This window comes from Dermacentor silvarum, chromosome 2 (genome assembly GCF_013339745.2).
Source record: "Dermacentor silvarum isolate Dsil-2018 chromosome 2, BIME_Dsil_1.4, whole genome shotgun sequence".
Classification (NCBI taxonomy): domain Eukaryota; kingdom Metazoa; phylum Arthropoda; class Arachnida; order Ixodida; family Ixodidae; genus Dermacentor; species Dermacentor silvarum.
This window is the reverse complement of record NC_051155.1, coordinates 54729202-54748828: the sequence shown is the minus strand read 5'-3', so window position 1 is coordinate 54748828 and position 19627 is coordinate 54729202. Positions and strand designations below refer to the sequence as shown.

Genomic DNA, 19627 nt, shown 5'->3' with positions numbered 1-19627 from the left:
ACACGCAAACAAATTCAACGCGCCCGATGCCTAAAGCAACGGCTGCATTGGCTTACCGGGATGTCTGTCTTAGTATGGCAGCAAAATTCCTGGGAGTGGCGAGTCTCGAGTCTAGTTTGAGAGCACAAATGTAAACATGGGGGCGAGTGTAGTGGCCACCTTGGCCACGTGTCCCTTATTTAAGCAAGATAAGCATTATACAGGCAGAATTTATTCTTTTGCAGCGTGTTTGAGAGCAGCAGTGCAGCAGAGCACAAGCAGAAAGCTAGGTCAACTTTTTTATATTTCCCAAGGTTTCTTTCAAACACTGAAAAAAATAGAGCCACACAAAAAATAGCGCATGTTAAACAAGTGACAATGTTTTTGGATGCATTAAAACCTAGTATTCAGACATCTTCCTTAAATATAATAAGCAAAAATGATTAAAAAAATAAATATTGGTGCCATCTTAAGGGTCCCTTTAACAAATATATTTGCGTTTATCTGTGCGGAATGCTGCGCTAATGTTTAAGACACAGTGCACGATAGCTGGGCCATCTTGTACATATCCTTTAACATCTGCTCCGCTACATAAGAAACATTAATTAATCAATTAAATTATGGTTGGCACGTGTCAAATCTATAATCTGATTGGGAGACTCCAGAATAAGTTCTGATTGGTAGTGGGAGACTCCAGAATAAGTTGGACCACCTGGGGTTCTTCAACATGCACCTAAGTACATGAGTGTTTTTACATTTCGCCCCCACCGAAATGCGGCCACTGTGGCCTACTAAGGAACATTCTTGTAGAGTGCCAAGGCACCAATGGAGGCTTTAAGCACCCTATTTGAGATGCAGTTAATGCTGCCTGAAGAGAAAATTGTCATCCACTCGACGGTATCACGAAGCTACAAAGAAAATCCCTACGGGTTCTCGGATAGAAAATTTGCAGTTGAAGAAAAAAATTCTACCTGTCAGATCGAATTCGAGGCCAACGTCTTTCTGGAGGCAGTCCCTCTACCATTCAAACTAACCAGGGAAGCTAGGAAATCGCAGAGCGAGGCTGAATTAATTGACAACTCTAAGCACATGTCACCTGATATGGCCGATCAGTTCTACGGAAGCCCACTTTGTAGAGGAAGTTTCATGGAAGGAAAGATTGTCATCCAGAGTGTAGCATGAACTGCTCTAGGAAAGCGTTGGTCCCAGATTAAATCCCTGGGCCAGGACGAATTTATCTTCAACTGCAAATCTTTCTTCCTCAGAACCCCACAGTGGGCTTACATTGTAGGTTTATGCTGCTCTCCGGTGAACGACTTTTTTCCTTTCCATGAAACTGCCTCCACTTAGCAGATTTCTGCAGAATTGATTGGCCATGCCCATTTATGCTGCTGTGAAAAAACCTTTGAGACACTAAAAACAACATACACTAGACTGGAACAGAAAAACAATTAGAATATATCTAGCACAGATTCTTCAAAGTATTCATCTTGTAACAGCACTACTTTTAATGTGCAAAGTGTACTTTTAGTTAGCAAAGTAACTAAATTACTTGAAAAGTAATTTGCCATGCATTTTGCCATGCATACACCCCACCTACACTAAAATTGGGAGGAGAAAGCCAACAATTACCTCTCAACCCCGCACTAAAATATCTCATAGTTCACTTTGTGTGATCACAGCAAAAATGCCGAAAAGCCTCCCCTGCATGGACAAAGAAAAATGAAAAAAGAAACTGACAAATTTGTCCGCTCCTCTCTCCTTGGTTCAGCAGAATACTTCAGCCACATAATTCAAACAGGAAGCGAGTTGCACGGTACACAGCAGACTTTTTTTTACTTTGCGCGTCAATCTTCTTTATTGTGGCTCTTTTAGGCCATCACTATCAGTCTACTTCACGTGCATTGCAGGACACAGGCCTCTCAGCGATCTCCAATTACCCTTGTCTTGTGTAGGCTGACTCCATTCTATGCCTGCAATTCTCATCTTACCACCTAATTCTCTGCTGTCGACAAAGCTCCAGTCACTTGCTCTACATATTACACGACCTGACAAGATCTGTTAACCTCTTAATCTCAACTAAAACATCAGCTAAACCATTTGCCTTTCAGTCTATACCGCTAACTACCCGTCCCTTAAAAGGACACTGAACAGAAGCTTTAACAGTTTAAACTGATGGGGTATTCTTTCCAAGCTTTATTTTCCTTAATTTTGCTGTAATAGGTTGGTTATTTGGAGAGAAAATAACAGGTAAACTACAACTACAAAAATTTTTTACACCACAACCCTTAGCGCCAGTACGTAAGTGCGACACTGGATTTTGATGTTTGTAATCGGGTCATTGTGGTGCAGTAAGAGTTGTTATACTAAGTTCAATCTGTGGCTCAATTAGAATACAACATAGTCCATCCTTACGGATAATTAACTAACTAGGCTGAGAAATTCACGGCGACATGTAGAGCTGGTGCGGAAACATCAAGGTGGTGTGATATCACCGCACAGCTTTGATTTTCGCATCTTTCCCAACTTATCAGGCCTCTTCTCGCAGTACAAGTGGTTGTTTTCATATAGGAGAACCATGCCTTATATCTACAGCCCAGTCTGTCTTTCTCTCTATTGCCCCTTTCCAATTTACAAATTGTAGCCGTGGAGTTCGCCCCACTTGGAACGAATTCTCGGGATGGCACCAGTTTCGAGACATTAATTCCAGAACTTTGCAGAGAAATGCATTGGCGTTCCAGTTAGTTTCTTAACAAAATGTCGCTTTATGCATTGAAGCACAAACTTAACTGGAACGTCAATGCATTTCTCCGCAAAGTTCGGGAAGTAATATCTCGAAACTGGTGTCATCCTGATAATTAATTCCAAGTGGATCCACCTTGCGAACTCCACGACTACAATTTGTAAATTGCAATATGGGCCATCAGGTCATTAGTTAAAACTTAATTAGTGAATTTTTGTTGATTAGTTGATTGTGCTTTTCAATTTTTTGTGCAAGTAATGTCCGCTATCTGCCACCGGCTACCTTAAATAAATTTTGAAAGTGTTCGCTGAAACACCCTGTGTGTAGGCGCTTCTATATATAGGCACATATAATAAGAACTTCCGCTGCGCAAATGAGGATAAATTTTGATTTTCTAAGGAGTGCAGCCCACGAAACCCCGGTTTAGTGGAATTCGCTTTACTTTCTTGATAAAACGAAACTAGGCACGTTGTGTAGGTTACAAGATCTATCTGAAATTTAGTGTACCTAGACACTACGAGAAAAGTTGCAAAAGCAGTGACAAACTAGCACCATCTCAAGGTATTTGGATTTCATGTTGCACATTGTTTTCACTAAGCATTGGTCTGTATACAGAAAAAGAATGCTCAACATCTACCGAAGTGAGGGGGCATGCATTTGTGCTCAGGAATCTTCGATGATCTAACGCCCTCTAAAATTCCAGAATTTCACTCGTCAAAACCTTCGAGTCAGTACCGAAGGGCCGGGATTTTGGTCCAAGGCAGATGGAAGTTTTGAACACTATCAGCAACAGGCCCACTGGGGATGGTGTTGAACCTTTTCTGGACATTCGAAATGAGCTCAACATTTTGGGTCTAAGTTGTGCGTGAGCATACAAGTTTCTCGATGATATTGGCTAAAAATGTGAAACGAGCGCACAAGTACTAAGTAACCTTCAAGTGTATTGTCACGTAGCGCAGTTCGAGACCTTCTCACAGAGATGCTCTAGTCTAATGCGGAGCTGTTACGAACAGCCTTTACACCTGCAAAGTGTTTGTAGTAATAACCTGCTGCCTTCATCCAGTTTCTCCAGCGAGTGATCACATTACAATCAAAATAAGGCAAAGAGAAAACACAGAAAAAGGAATGTTTAGGCCCAGTAAATCAAATATGGGTACCAACATTGAAAGAGGCATTTATAGGCATGATAAGGATGCAATAAAAAAATTGGGATTTTGTCTCATGTTCCGGTATTTAATTGTGACCAGGCACATAATGCGAGAAAAAGCACACAAGATGAGGACAGGCGCAATCCTGGAATGCTTGATTTATAATGACGCCCAGCTCTGCTTGCAAGGGTTTTCTTGGTGGTGTCGGTGGACTGAAACTGGAGGCTTTGATGAATAAAGAGAAGTCTGATGAAGCCAAGATTATGAAGGCTGGGGAACAGATGGCATCGATTTCTTGGCCCAAAACTTCTCCCAACATGTAGTTGAGTCCGATGTTGTGATAAAACATCCAGAACTGTCCTACCCGACCTTGCGCTTTTTTCATCGTTGCTACATAAAAAGATTTCATTACTCCCGTTTTAGTAGTCTAGCTACTACTTGTTCCTCGAAGAAAGTCAAGGTGAATGAAAATTTCAGAACTGCCGAAAAGTTGTTGGTCTTGCTGAAGTGGCTTTATCTCCAACACAAATCTAACCTGCTTTTATAACACGCTGAATTTTCCACTGTCTTGTTTCTTCAGATACGTTGTGCCTATATCATGAAGCAATCATACACTGACTTGCCACGAAGTGCTTCGTCATGGAGTGCCACTGCTTCTAAATGGGTTAGTGTACTATTGCTCGTGATATAGGCACCCCTATCCGGAGAAGGTAGATGCGGAAAACACAGCTGTTGATGCACACTGCAAAAATCAAACCATTCCTGCTTTCTTCTTGAGCACGCTATTGCCATGAACTTGACCGGGAGACTGCTCCCATCATGGCTCGTACCTTGCAACGTGTACTGAATGCACCAGTACAGCGACATACAATAATGTTCAAACGTGGAGTGTTATTTAAAATATCAAGCCGCTGCGCACTCAGATTTCAGTGTCAATCCCTTCCATTGCCCTACCGTGCCTTGAAACTCCTCACAGCATGGAAAAGTGTAGCGAGACGAGAGGCTTTCAACTTGTTACTGAATGCATTGTACAGTGGAGCTCTCACCCTCACTGCAGTGTACTGTGAGGCAGTCATAAACCAGCAATGGAGGCAAATAAGTCAGTAAGCAAATAAAGGTAGCTGTCCGTTACTATGTAGCTGCTGGAAGTTGTGTAGATGTATGCAATATAACATATATATATGTATATATATATATATATATTTTTTTTTTTTTGCCAACTAGCCAATCCCTCTTACTAACTATGCCACATTCATCCCGACACTTGTAATAACTACTTCTTCCATTGCCAACCCTGACTGGGGTAACCACATACAGCCTCCCGAGATTGAGTGGCACGTGCCGTCTTTCCGAGCTCGAAATGCTCATGTGTCGTACATGTGTAGACACAATTTGTGCGTGCAAATCATTTATTTGCCGAAACCAAGGTCCTCCTTCCAAAAACGACGCCTTGGTGGACAGCGCACGGAGCAGCTCTCGGTTGAACTAGCGTGTACTACATGCTAGTTGGGGAGCATGTCAAGTGGAACCGCCTGGAAAAGACACTGCGTGCCGCCCAATCTACGAGGTCATTAGCCACATTCTACTTCTACTTTCTGGGGTTTTACATGCCAAAACCAGTTCTGATTATGAAGCGCACCGTAGTGGAGGGCTCAGGATCAATTTTGACCACCTGTAGTTCTTTAATGTGCACTACAACGCAAGAGCACGGGCATTTTTGCATTTCGTCTCCATCGAAATGCGGCCACCTCTTGTCCACTGCCACGAGAGGGTGTCACCACCCACACTGTTCTGTCATTTTTCATCACATCATTCAAAACAAATGGTTGACAACAGCTGAATGTGTATCAGCCACTGCCCCCCATTTGATGATATACAATCGGCAACCAGTGGACAACACCCATCTGCCCAGAAGTGCCCATTACAAAACACTGTCGTCCCCTACACCTGCCCAGACACCCCTCCCCACTCCATGTGATACTCTCCGAATTTTTTCAACCCAAGATCCTTCCCTAGAACTGTGAGTGAGCAAAAATGAAATAACGCCATATAGCCATTTTTCCACCATGGTTACCCGGGTCGGAATAAATTTGTTATAGTGCATAAAATTTTGAAAGCAAAACATGATCACAACACTACATTGACAAAGCGCATATCATTATTAAAAGCCAGGATTTTCATTCAAGTCCCAACTAGAGCACCGGAGAGAAATAAAAAGATGCAGCAAGGTCAGACCAAGTATTATAGACAATGCATGCACTTGAAAAGAGGGGAAAAAAAAGACAGAACAAATGAGAAAGAAATCTATTAGTGGGAAGTGTTCCAGGGTCACTATTGAATCCATATACACACGTTTTCTGTCCAAGGTTGTGCCATGCGTGATCCGTGCCAAGTCCAGACCACCACCAAACGGCACTGTAGCAACAGTCAGGTGGGTATTATATCTGGCTACACTGGGCAAGTACGACATCGCACAGCAGGTGCTTACCCCGTTCTTTCATGAAGAAGGGGTATTGCATCATCATCAACCCTCACTCTTTACATTATCATGTCTACCCTTTCCCATTTGCCCCAGTGTTGAGTAGCAGGCCCAGAGGCATACTCCCTTCACCTAACCCCCCCCTCTCAATTTAAAACTTTTCGTTCTTCTAGCACCAGCCGGACGAAGCAGAGCAGTAGCCCAGGCGACCTTGGAGCAAGTCACAGGGTCCACAAAGGCTAAAATTCCTCCATTAGGCGGGCACCCTTCATTAAGGTATCCCTCATAGCCCTGATACAGTTCTGGGATGTAAAACCCCTCAAATTACTACTGTGGCTTCCATTAAAAGCACATGGCATATTATGAGAAAGCAAAGAGTGTGTGTGTTCCATTGAGGTGTGGCCGAGTTAGTTGCTGCATGCTAGCATATTGTACACATACAGGCAGGCATGAGCGTGCGTGTGCACACACCCACAGTGTAAACTGCATGCTACCACTGTGAACATAAAGAGTGCATGCAAAGAGGAAATATGATCAACACTAGGGCACGCCAAGATGAGCTCACCGGTGCCCTATATGGAATTGTGGCAAAATTTCCCCATTCATTCCAAATCATTCTTCATTTGGTCAAACATTAGCACATTGGCACACAACTAAATCTAGCATTGACAGGTCTCTGTAGGCCATGAAGCAAGCATTGTAGCACACAAAAACAGGTCAGTAACTCCATGCATGCTGTGATACGTAGTTGCTTAAGGTCCTGCGATGTGCGTAGTATGTCCTGTCTGCACATGCATATATGTGCCTTCCTTATTTGTTTCCTCCGATGAAAGTCTCTCCATTTGTCACCTCAACAATGTGCAGACATTTTTCAGGTGGTTTTTGTCATGCCACAGTAAAATGGTCATCTGTGCATCGGCAAGTCCAGGCATTGAAAACAGAGTGGGGAGTTGACTGTCTCCGTTGAGGGAGAACTACCACTAATGGGTGCCTACACGTTGCGATACAATATATAAGAAATAAATATAAGAATATAAAGAAATTAATATTGCCTCTGCTGCACTGTAGTGTAGTGAGGAGACAATCAGGGATGCACTTCTATTCAGGCGGTTCAGTTCCCAAGAATAAACAGGCAGGCGCATGAAAGCCTATTTTTTCTTTCATTTTTGCCTTAGCTTCACTTTTAGTACTGTTTATCCCTTGGTGCTTGAAAACCATAGTTTAACCACAGCCAACATATGTTCCATGTTGTGGATCAAAGTCGATATTAACATTGCCAGCTATATTGCAGCACAAGAACTGACAAAGGCAAGGGGTGATGTATCACTAGTTTATTGTCAAAAGGTGGCATGCAATGAAGAAAAAAAAAAAAGGAAATTGTACTGTCATGCAATTTGGACAGTGCAACAGCTGATCCAGTGACACTGCCATAACTAAGGCTATATGCAACATGGTGGGCTTGCATTCTTGCCAATATTTAGGTTTAATAGGTGAAAAGGTAATTTTTTTAAAATTTAGCTTTGTTTACCTTGAGAGATCTCACAGTTCACAGTATAAGACATCAAAAACTGGCAAATGCATGCCAATTAAGAGGACTGCAGAAGTTGACAAAAAGGCTGAAAGTGCAGTCTAAAATCATCCAATGGCTATTTTGTCGAGTACACTACTAGGAATGCATTTCCGCCATAGAACAGGTAGTTATTGCACCACTTGAATGGATCCTCAACGTCTGGCATAGATCCAGCAAGAAAGACTAATATGTTCCCCCCCCCTTGTTACATTATATATCTCAGGGCATTTCTCCTACCACCCAAGCTAACAAGAAGGCCAGCAGATGGCTACTGGGAGACAATCTAATCGACAACTTAAAGCACCAGGAAACTCATTTATTCAAATAAGTTCTGCAGAAAACCCGCAAGGGCACATGGCAGGTTTGGCATGCCAGATTCTTCAACTGCAATGTTTGCTTTCCAAGGACACTGAAATGGATCTAGTATTAAGCTGCAGTCAGGCACATGATGATATTTTCTTAGTGAAACTTCCGCCAGTTTGCTCACTTGCTTACAAGTTGTTTGAATAACACACTCTTTCCATGTTCTGAATGTACTGTCCTTAGAAAGTCGTCCCCAGTCAGGCGCAGCTATGCGCAATTGTGTGTAGACAGGCAGTGCAAAGATGAAATTAATTTTCTGTCTTTTTGTGATCGCAAACACATATACGCTTCATTTATTTAACTAAAAACTAGCAATTATGTATTGATTAGTGAAAATGCTCTTGCGATCACGAAATCTGCCAAAAGCGTTGGTGCATGACGACACTGCCGAAGACAGAGCAGGCGGTATTTCGCCGTGTTTGACAGAGATTGTAAATTCCCTGCTCCATGCAGCGCAATAATATTTGGCTCGCATGTTCACAGCAGCCTTTGCAACAGATCTGCAAAGCTTTCTTACTATGTTCAAAAAGTGTTTCAGGGCTCCTCTTTAGACAATACATTTCCAGCCAACTTTGCAGAGTTCCAAGAGCTAAACTATGCAAAACTATGCGGCAGAGATTGAAATTATGAGAGTACATTTTAGAAACACTCCTGGGCATTGAAGCATTAACAAATAAATGCACGTAACCTACAGCTCACAATAGCTGCCATTGTACCTTGTACACAGAAGTCAGGACAAAGCCACAATATATAGTGGAGCTGCTTGGCAAGCCTTGGTTCTATGAAAAACATGTTTGCGTACAGACGCAGGATAAAGAAGACTGCAGTTATTTGACCTACAAAAGAAACATGCACCTGAAGAGAAATGCTACAAGCATGAACAAATTGTTCAAATATGTTTGGCAGAAACCTGCAAGCTGGAGTAACTTATTCAAATATCTCATTTGTTCAAACTCCCAGCACTTTGGGCTGTGAATTAGTTTGGCCTCAATCTGACCTCTGCTAGCCTGCTACTTAGCTCAGATGGTAAAGTGACTACCCTGAGAAGGCACTGGTCCCAAGGGCTCCATCCCCAGAGCTGGACGAATTTTTCAACTGTGAAGTTTGCTTTCTCGAGGACATCAAAATGGGGCCCTTTGTAGCATTTTGTGGCAGTTAGGTGGATGCCATTTTTTTTTTCATTTACATGAAACTTGATATAATTTGAGGATTTTCACAACTTTATTGAATAATGCAGAATTTCTGTGCTTTGCATACTGCAGAAATTCAGTTTTAAAATATATCATTCCGACCTAGGATATTTATCAAAATTCTTTTGGGACATTCTGCAAGTCTTTTTGTGTAAGACGTTTTCTATAGCTTAATACAAAATGGCTCAACTGAAGCAAGAATTCACAGCATATGAGAGAATGAAGACCCTTTCATAGATGTGGCAATGACGTTTTTTGCTACCACGGTACTACGGTGCATTCTGATTACAAGATTTGAGCTAGTGAACTGCACACCGAATGTAAAAAGTCTTTAAAAAGAAATCCTAGCAATTCACAGTACCAGTCCATGTGTCACGTGGGCCCTGTGGAGAGTGAGGGCTTTTGTTGTTGCATCATATTTTTCTACTGAAATTTGCTTTCCTCTACGTCAGAACAATAAATACATTGCAAAACCAGAGTTTGGCTATTAAGAATGGCATCGTGAGGGGCTGCAGATTATTATTATTATTATTATAATTTTACCATCTGGGGCTTTTTAGTGTGCAACAATAACTCACTACATGAGCGCTTTCAGATTTCGCTTCCATGGTGATCAAAATGTGGCCAGAGAAGCTGGGAAATGCACTTGTAGCTTTGTATTCCAGTCAATGTGAAGGTTCTTGTATTCCTGAATCACTTATAAATCTAACAAGTCTACAGATAGTCTGCCTGCCTATGAATTAGATCACTTAACTCAGAACCAGCAGGCTGTTCACAAGTTAATATTTCCTTCCTCCTTTCCCATTTTCCTGGTACTTGTTGCATTGTATAAATATGAAAATTATCTGCTAGTTCCAGCAGTATATATTGTGGCAAGTTAGGGCCTTTTGCACACAATTTTCCATTGCATTCTACATGGTTACAGATGTCCCCCCCCCCCCCCCCCCCCCCCCAGACACACAAAAGTACCAGTGTCATTCATAATAGGCTAACTATAATGTTAGCAAACACTTAGAAAATGGACTCTCTCCGATTGCACTATAACCTGACACTTGAAAAGCAACACGACATCAAGTCAAACCATCAAGAAGATTGCTGCACTTGTGTTATTTCCAACGACGTGTCTTGGGTTTCTTTCCTTAGCTGCAAATGCTACGTACAGAGGGCAACTGGCCGCTACGATCTCTTTCTCCACAGCAATGAGTCAGACACTCGTGCCAGTGTGCAGACATCGGCACAAACTGGAAGACCTCTGTTTCCTTGCTCAGCATGCAGTCAGAAATGACAAACATTGCTCGGTGAAATGTTGCACCTTCAGCAACAGCATAACGACTTCCCTTCGTTTTCAGGCAGTGAAACATGACAACACATCATTCTTTACATGTTGCTGCACTTCTCTGCCCTGTATGCAATGCTCTCTTGCAGGAGCTTTCAGAGTATTGCTGGGGCATTTCGTTCATTGCGCATTCCTTTTGGGATATCTAGCAATCGTAACATACGTATGTCGTACTCCGTGAAATCATAATCTGCATTACCTTTGTTCAAGTAAACTAAGCTCTCTGCCACACTTCTCAAACAAAGAGGCAGCTACACTAAGGTAAAAGAATATTCCCATTGTGCCGACACATCACAAATCACGAGTCAAGCCTCCGAAACTAAAGGCTGAAAACAAACATGCTGTTGTAATATGTTCCCTCTTGCAGAATGAGGGTCTCGGCAGCACACGTGGCCTTGTGTTGAAAGCGTGCTAGGTCAATCTATGGTTTCGTTCTTCTGCGGGCACATCCGTTTCCGCAGATAATCGCACGCCCACATCCGAAATGACGTAGTAGGCGTCAAAAGGGGGTGACGGCTGAATATGAAGATATGTCCTTGCATTTACTGCAGTTATGGCTCGAGCAAGGAAGTGGCATAATTTGCTAGTATTTGAAACATTCCTGCGGGGACTAATTTCTGCTCAGAAGACGCGAAGGAGGTGGTGTCATGTTCGCGACATAAAAGTACAGGCCTGCAAATGTGTGTAGTTTAACGTTAAAATAGAATTGAGCTACGCCACATGGAAATTCGAGCCAATCTCGTTTAAGCTGCTCGCTGTACCTCCACAGCTGATCACTTAAATCCTAAATGGAAAATACAATCTCGAGAGCGTTATCATCACCGTTTTCAAGTACGTGAGAAACGACACGGACAGCTGATTCGCACTCGCGCTCCCCAGCTGCGCAAGGCCTCAACGCGCGAGACCGTGGATCTTATCTGCGACCGCACGCGTACACTACATACTCACACAGAGCGCGCTATCATCTGGGTCGCGCTTTGGCGAGGCCACATCGGCACGCGAACAGAGCGCGCCGTCGCCAAGCCATCAGCAGGTCACTGCCACTGGAGCAGGTGTGAAACGCAAGGGAAGCGAGCCGTCGGCTCGCGTAAACCGAGCAACGTCGTTGCATCATACGAACGGTGAAAGCAGCCTTGAGAACGTGCCTCGCACGAGAGAGACAAGCAGCACCAGTAGACGCTACGGTGTGCATTGATACTCACACGACGAGAGATCAGAGAACGCGTGTGCACACACCTTTGTGGGGGTTGCCGTGGGGGAAGCCTACGCAGCAGACCGCTCGACGCCACTGGAGGGAGAGACGACGCCGTGGAAAAACACCGCGTGACCCGAGAGAGATGCCTACAGAGCCGATGTTGTTCTTGCTGCTGCTGCAGTGATTTCCAGGAAGAATTGAGAGGGGCTGCGCCGTTCACTTCCTTTCGTTTTAATTCTTTTATTTCCGTCATTCCCTCCCCACGCCCGCCCATCGCCAACCAAGAAGGTTTATTATACTTTGTTTGCTTGTCTCTCCCGCTCTCGAGGAACCGCCGGTCGCGTTCTTTTCTTTCCAAAGAGGCGGCTGCGAAAAAAAGAAGCCTCCCACGATCTCCTTCTCCCCACCCGCGCCCGAACAGTAGAAGAGAAAACAGCGTCCGCGGGCGCCACGGGAGTCATCCTACCTTGTCAGCGAACACTGCGAAAGTGTGATTCTATCCGCACTGTGCCGAAGACGCAGGCATCGACGACCGTCACACCACCACTGTCGGACAATCAGGCAACGACACGACACAACACTCGCACCGCACTACACCACCCGAGCGTAAACCGAACATTGAACGGATGCTCAGCTGGCGACGCGAGCTGCTGCTCGGGCCAACATGTGACCTCGAGAACGACTTTCCACAAAATCCTTAGTGGCGCAAGCGACAGTAGCTCCCAGCGAACTCCGCCAGGGCGGGAAAAAAAATGCACAGGCGTTCGAGCAAAGCGCTACGCAAAGCTCGAATATAACGCTCTTAGCGCCACTCTGTAGACGTCGCAGGAAACCAAAAGCACCTGCTCGACGCGTGGCAGTTTGCGGCGGCGCTACGAGCGCAATTATTTCCCAGCTTCCGCACAACAGTGAAGTTTTGGTACCTTCTTGTCTGTATTACTGACAACGTACGCGGCACTATGTGCACCTGCTTGTCTGTGTGACGACACAGGCGCTAGGGCCACTCAGACCACTGGGGGGGCTTGTCTCGGCGCGTGACGTTGCAGTAGCGCCCAATGGCGAGCGCCTAGCAACCACGGGAGCGCGGTTCTCCCTTGTTTGCTGTGTTTGCTTCCGAGCAAAGCAGCCGTACGAGCCGCCGGTTGCTGTTGCCCGAGCGGCTCGAGGAACGGTTGCTGCCCCCGGAGCTAGAACCCTCCGGGGTTGCGAGCTAGAAACAGTCCGCGATTCCGTTATTTGCAAGGACGCAAATTAGGTGTTGCTCGCTCCCGCTGCGCGCCACGTACGCAATGCTTTCAGATTCGCAAAAATTGCGTTACTTTCACGACGACCATCGCAACTCAGGCTCGCTGTTGTGAAAGAATTGTCAACCGCGAGCGCTGTAATTGAAGGAACGGTCTTTGACGGGAATATAGACGGTGTTAAGTTCTCTGAACGTTGTCTTTAATATTGCCTGTCACAGGTAGCGCAACCAGTCGCTCCACACAGTTGATACTTGAGGAGGTGGACACCTCTTGCTCAAGCAAATTGCCATAATCGAGCAGACAAAAATGTAATACGAGAGGTCCATAAATTAAAATTTTATTTCATTACTTCAGGGCACGTGCAGCAATGGCTGGACTGAAGCCGGGTCGTTGATTGAGGCCACGTCAATGTAGCGTAAATCCTGGGACTAGCCATTACGAGATATCGATCCACAATATCTTCCGCGAAATACAATGGCGTTTCGCTTCGTTTTCCTCCGCGAGAGAGGCTTTCTGGGAAAATATTAACTGCACTGTTAATGCATATCGTAGCCCCGGAAAAACCGCCACGGTGGCTTACTGGTTAAATGCCGTGGCGCTGCTGAGCTTGAGGTCGTGGGAATTCGATACTGGCCGCGGCGGCCGCATTTTGATGGGAGCGAAATGCAAAAGCGCTCGTGTATTTTGACTTAGGTGCACATTGAACAACCCCAGGTGGTCAAAGCTGATTGTACCACAATTTAATTAATATTCTTTTTTGGTCCAGGAAGCCCTGCATCTGAACACTGTGATTTGCCAAGCAATATAGACAGTTACAGTGCGATCAGCAGCAGTATTCTTCCTTTTTAATTAATTAATTAATATATTTACTTAATTCAATAAACAACCAATTACTACATGATAGAAGTAATACGTTCGTCTATCAAGTAATTCACGTGAAGAGGCGGTGGTTTATAGAGGTGGTATATACGTGATTTCTAAAGAAAAGACAAAGCAAGCATGCGATATACACACTTTTGAAATACGGAATCTTCCACGCGAAACAACAGAATTCAGTCACTTTCATGTGGAGGTAAAGCTGCGGTACACATCATCGCATGCAAGTACATTTGTAAAAAATGAAAAGTCCCTGTCAGGATTTTGCTATGACAGCAGTTTGTAGTGCACATAACGGAAGCCAGACTACGACAGTGTACCTCCTTAGTGATCAAGGTGGACTACGCATGATGTGTCCACAATTTCGTAGAAGAACGCAGCTCGTTTTTCTCTACAAAAGGCTATTTGTCGCACGTGGAACTGATAATGAAGCACACTAATATACTTATAGTATATTCTGCCTCGAGCGCAGTCTTCTATATTTATCTTGCTGATTTGAACTTTTCTTTTTAACTTGAACAAATATTCAAGACCCATACCCATCACGTTTATCGTCGCTTGAAATAATCGAACTTTAACAACACTGCAGGCCGCATATATGTAATTTGACCTGTTCAGGTTGATTATCCTGAATTCACTATACTTAGCTCCTGAATGAGTTCACTCAGGACACATGTTGCGATTGTGAAATTGAAGCCGAAAATAAAGTCATGGCTTAGAAGGCAGGCGACCAGCACCATTTTCGAGATATCCGTGCTACTATATACCTTCTAGTACACTGTATCCGTGCGCAGGAAAATTGTACACAAAAAAAAATGCATTGGCGTTTCAGCTAAGCTAAGTTCCACCTAAATCCCGAACTGCTATACAAGGATGCTCTTGGGCAACAGTTAATTGGAACGCCTACGAATTCATTGTTCATTTCAAGCACGGACATCTTGAAAGTAAAGTGCCAGTAAGAGTTCAGCTAACAAGCGACGAGTGCGCAATTGAAACGTGTGTCTTGAAGTGAATATTTAGAAAGAAAAAAAGTTCGTCGGTAAATATTTTCAATTTAGCTACCTGCAAATTGGGATTTCTCATGAAGGTAACTTCCGACTCTTCCAGAAATCTATCCGGGAAGGCTGGAAATGCGATCTACTGTCACAGGCGATTACAGAAAAAAAAAAAAAAAATATTATGCAGACCGAACGCACATACTGGAATGTATGTGAATTGGGAAGCTTTTGTGAAGCCGTGAGTTAAATGCCATTACAACTAAACGCGATGTGTACAGTCGTGTTTACTTTCATCGACGGTGTAAGAAATATTTCTTACGCCGTGTTTTCGTCCCATACAACCTGCAACCTCGTGCAACGTTCATGCGTATGCATGCCCAACAACGTCCACAATTAAGCTATAGGGCGAAATGGAATGGAATCACCGAAGCGGGTGAATTCATAACGTGAGACGACGCGGCGATGTCGCGGCGGGAAAGTTTTGCAGTGACAGCAGCCAGAAGGCCTGACAAAAACGAGTCTGCACGTATGTGACGCCCATCCTGGGTCGCACACATGCGCCGCCGTGCGTCATGATGTTGTGACGCCTGGGCTCGTGACACGACACTCCACTCAGGTGATCGCTCCCCAGCTGCGAGCCGGCTGCGTTGAGACAGAGGACGAGGGCGTCGCAACGCGCTTCCTTGGAAAGATGTCCACAAAGTCCGCGTCGCCGTCGCCGAGACGCGCATTCGTCGTCGGGACGCGCTGCGCAATATTCGAGGAATGAATGACTAAAGCCTTTATTTTAAGGAAGGGGACGGCTCTAGGCCACTGTTGGGGATTAGGTGGGAAAGGAATGTGGGTTCCCGGACAGTAACATGGCTGAGGCACATCTTCATCTCAGTCTTTGATCTTCCGCTTTATGCAGACGCAGGTTCAGTTCCGCCGCTCTCGCACGGGCTGGTCGACCCCTTCTACACTACTTGAAACAAGCCACTTTGTCTGCCATATGTCGCAACGGCTTTATCTGTTTCAGGGTTAGTTTGCATTCCAATTCCGAGTGTTCTAATGTCTCCGTGCAGTAAACGTTGAATGTTGGATATCCCTTGTGAAAAAGTTGCACAGCTCCAAATGAGTTGTTGCAAGTATGCTCTGCATGACTCCTGACAATGTGTGCATCGGGTATAAGTGTTCGCAATTGTAGCTTGGCTGGTTTGGCGCCATTTCTAAATTATGTGTGGCGTGTATGCAGCGTTGGCCATAGTCTTAAAAAAAAAAAAAAAAAAAAAAAAAAAAAAAAAAAACTCTTCCGTGCGAGTAAGCCCGCCCTTGTCGTCAAACACATGCACTGGTGTAGCTTCGAATAGTCTCCGTTTACTGTCTGCTTTTATTTTAGTGCGAATGTAATGCATCAGTGCTCTGCTAGGAGAGCCTTCGGCCAATATCTTTAGGTATGGATTTTAGTATGCATTTTGGCGAGGAAATGGAGTGTGGGGAGCTGTACGTGTAATCAAGCCCACCCGCTTGCTGCCTGAGCGACTGCGTTTCCGCCATCCGTGCCGGTGTGCCCCGGTGTCCATAGGATTTCAACATTTGTCACATTGTCCTGTATTCTCTTCAGCTTTTCTCTGATGTCGTTGGCCATAGCATCATCTGTCGTAGGCACCGTTAATTCGGTCACCGCTTCGTACGAGTCAGTAAGGGTCCGATAATTATTTCGCACACTCTGCTCTACAATGTCTCCCATGTCAATGGGAATGGTGTTGACCGCTCCCCATATAACTAAGAGTTCTGCGTGCAAGGTTGCACTCCCGGGAAGCTGACATGTGTGATAGCCATTGTGTTGGGGCGCAGATGTGCTAACGCAAGCTATGCTTGCTATGTCGTTTGTGATTGCAGCGTCCGCCAATGGTGTGCTGCGGTGTTCTTAGTTCAAATCGCTTTTCAAATATTTTTCTACCTTCCGCGTTTCATCTGGCGACAGGGCGTTGTTGGCTCCGTATGCCCAGTGGTGCTTGCCATGGTGGCGTTATGGTCGCTTCCGCGGGCTCTGGCTTCGCATGGACTTGTTTATCCCATGCCATGATCTGTTTTCCTTGAGTCGTGTTTTCCAACCGGGATCGCATTCGAATTCGTGCTTCATAATATTCGAGGAAAGACAGCGCGCCCGACATCTCGCGTGAATCTTGAGCTTTGCTCAGCGCGCGCGTTCTGTCGACAGAGAGGCTTAAGCAATCCCCCCAACCCCCTACTCCGTGACATCAACTGGTACTGTTGCATTATAAACCACTGCAGTAGTTGGTTAGACGTACATTTTTTTCCGACTTCTTACGACTGAACAGCGTAGGTCTTTTAATCGTATCATGCGCTGTGTATGCTGCTTTATTATTATTTTTTTAACATCTTGGCTAACGTTAGCTGGGTGTGCACGTTCAAGAACCCCAGGTGGTCAAAATTAATCCGGAGCCCTCCACTAAGACGTGACTCATAATCAGAACTGGTTTTGGCACGTAAAACCCCAGAAAGCAGAAGAAGAACGTTAATTAGCTTGGATATACGGTGTACTAAACGTGTTTCGTTGTTGAGCTATATATAGTTAACCATATGTTTTATTTGTAAGCTCTGCGTTTAATAGCGTTGTTCGTATTCTAGTTATGGTGCCTTTGTAAATGATGCCGTCATGTAAATGTACCATACGCTTCAACTGCATGTGCTTGAATTTCCTTTCGCCGAATCGATTCCTGGGATTGCAGGGTACCCTGTCAACCGAAATAAATAAATAAATAAATAAATAAATAAATAAATAAATAAATAAATAAATAAATAAATAAATAAATAAATAAATAAATAAATAAATAAATAAATAAATAAATAGTTTACGTCATATCCATGAAATAGCACTATTTTCGATATATCTTTCCAGAAAAGTGTGCAAGTAACACGCATTATGAGGAAAATCGTATCTTTCGCAATGTGAGAAAAGAACTGCGTGAGCAATCAAAACTTGTTTCGTGGCCTATTTTGGCGACGGGCTTCTCTAATTCTAATGACATCATATGTGCTAAATGCTCATGCTTCTAGGGCCAAGCAGCTTCTATGTCAAATTACTGCCTTCAAAATAAACAGTGAAATTATAATTAGTAGAGAGAGAAGTTCAATGATACGAAATGCCGAGAGGTCTGCCTCAGGTATATTCCTCTAGCCAGCTACTCGGGGTTGGGGGAAGGGGAAGAGGGAAAGAAAGAGGCGCATGATGGGTGACGATGATGAGAGAAGGAGGATGTAACACATATGGCAAGCAATTTGGCATGCTCAAAGCCTACAGTACAGGCCCGTAAGTTAGCAGAATCACTTCAATACGTTGCGCAGAGAATATGTGCTGTTTAATGGCCCACCGAATTAAGGGGCAGTTATACCGAAATACTACACACACACGCACACACACAAATATACAAAGTGAATAAAGGATAAAAACATTGAAGTGATTTACATTTACCATATAAAACTAAATCTAAGCGGCACAGACTCGGCCTTTTGGTGGAGATCAAAGTTTAGTCTATTTGTACAGCTCGAGAAACAATGCATCGCATGTACATACAAGGGTGTGCGAATATTCGAAATTTCGAATATGACTCGAATGGTCTTTGCTATTTGGTTCGTATTCGATTCGAGAATTCACTATTCGAAGCTGTTTAATATTCGTTTCGTTGGCGTACTAGAGGGACAATAATAGTTTTTGGAGTGTGCAGTTGAGAAAGACTGATGCAACTGGAGACTCGCCTGAATAATTCTGCTGCAGGAAAATCGCTGTTGCTGCTCAGACGACCAAGTTCCTGAACACTAAACACGGAGGAGGTCACTTACGCCCAGCACTTACCAGCTATTAAGTATAGCATGTCTCGTCATATAGGTTTACCCTACGAACTCGCTGTCGCTATTTAAACTAAGCAGTTTGTTACTTTGCCAATCTCGATCACTACGTTTGGATTATTTCATATTACTTCATAGCTCTTTCAACGAGCACTACACTTTACAGAGTGTTTCACTTAACTTTGGCCAAACTTTAAAAAATATGCAAATGCTACGTAGCTAGACAGAAAACAAGGTAATCTTGTTTGCCGTCACTTGGAGATACTCAGATAATTTTTTTTGCATTCCGCCTAATTACATAATTATCTTCTCAAATATTTTATTTAGATGAAAACCTTCAATGAGAAAACTGTAGGCCAAGATAAAAAATTCCCGATACAGCTTTCTGTTTCCCAATACTACGAGATAAAAGTGTTTTTCCGAGCGTGAAAGATGCCCGCGAATACACGTTGTTACGTTCTGTCCCCGACTTCTCGAGGGTTCCTGTTAACGTATTCTGTGTTTTATTCTGTGCCCTAATTTTAGTAAATTTATGTGACTGTTAATTGTCGGAGTCATCAGGGAGGTAGTGGCCGAATACTGCACCAGGGAGGCCAATTCCTGTTCTGGTGAGGGAGTGACTTTGATGAAGCTTAGTCGGCCTGCCTAGTTTGG

At 44.0% G+C, this 19627-nt stretch overlaps 1 protein-coding gene across 10 annotated transcripts in view; it reads right to left on the bottom strand.

Annotated features, from left to right (window-relative positions):
• Positions 1-12620, bottom strand: part of LOC119441479 (inositol hexakisphosphate kinase 3) — a 129698-nt gene extending 117078 nt beyond the window's left edge. For 2 of the 10 annotated variants that reach the window (XM_049661328.1, XM_049661337.1), the window contains exon 1: positions 12045-12463. Coding sequence is in view for 3 of the 10 variants with exons in the window: in XM_049661326.1 (XP_049517283.1) it covers positions 6223-6285; positions 11759-11800 (105 nt within the window). In the remaining 7 variants the exon portion in view is untranslated. The other 8 variants (XM_049661331.1, XM_049661329.1, XM_049661326.1 and 5 more) reach the window with 8 other exon arrangements.
• Between the last annotated feature and the right edge of the window lie 7007 nt (positions 12621-19627).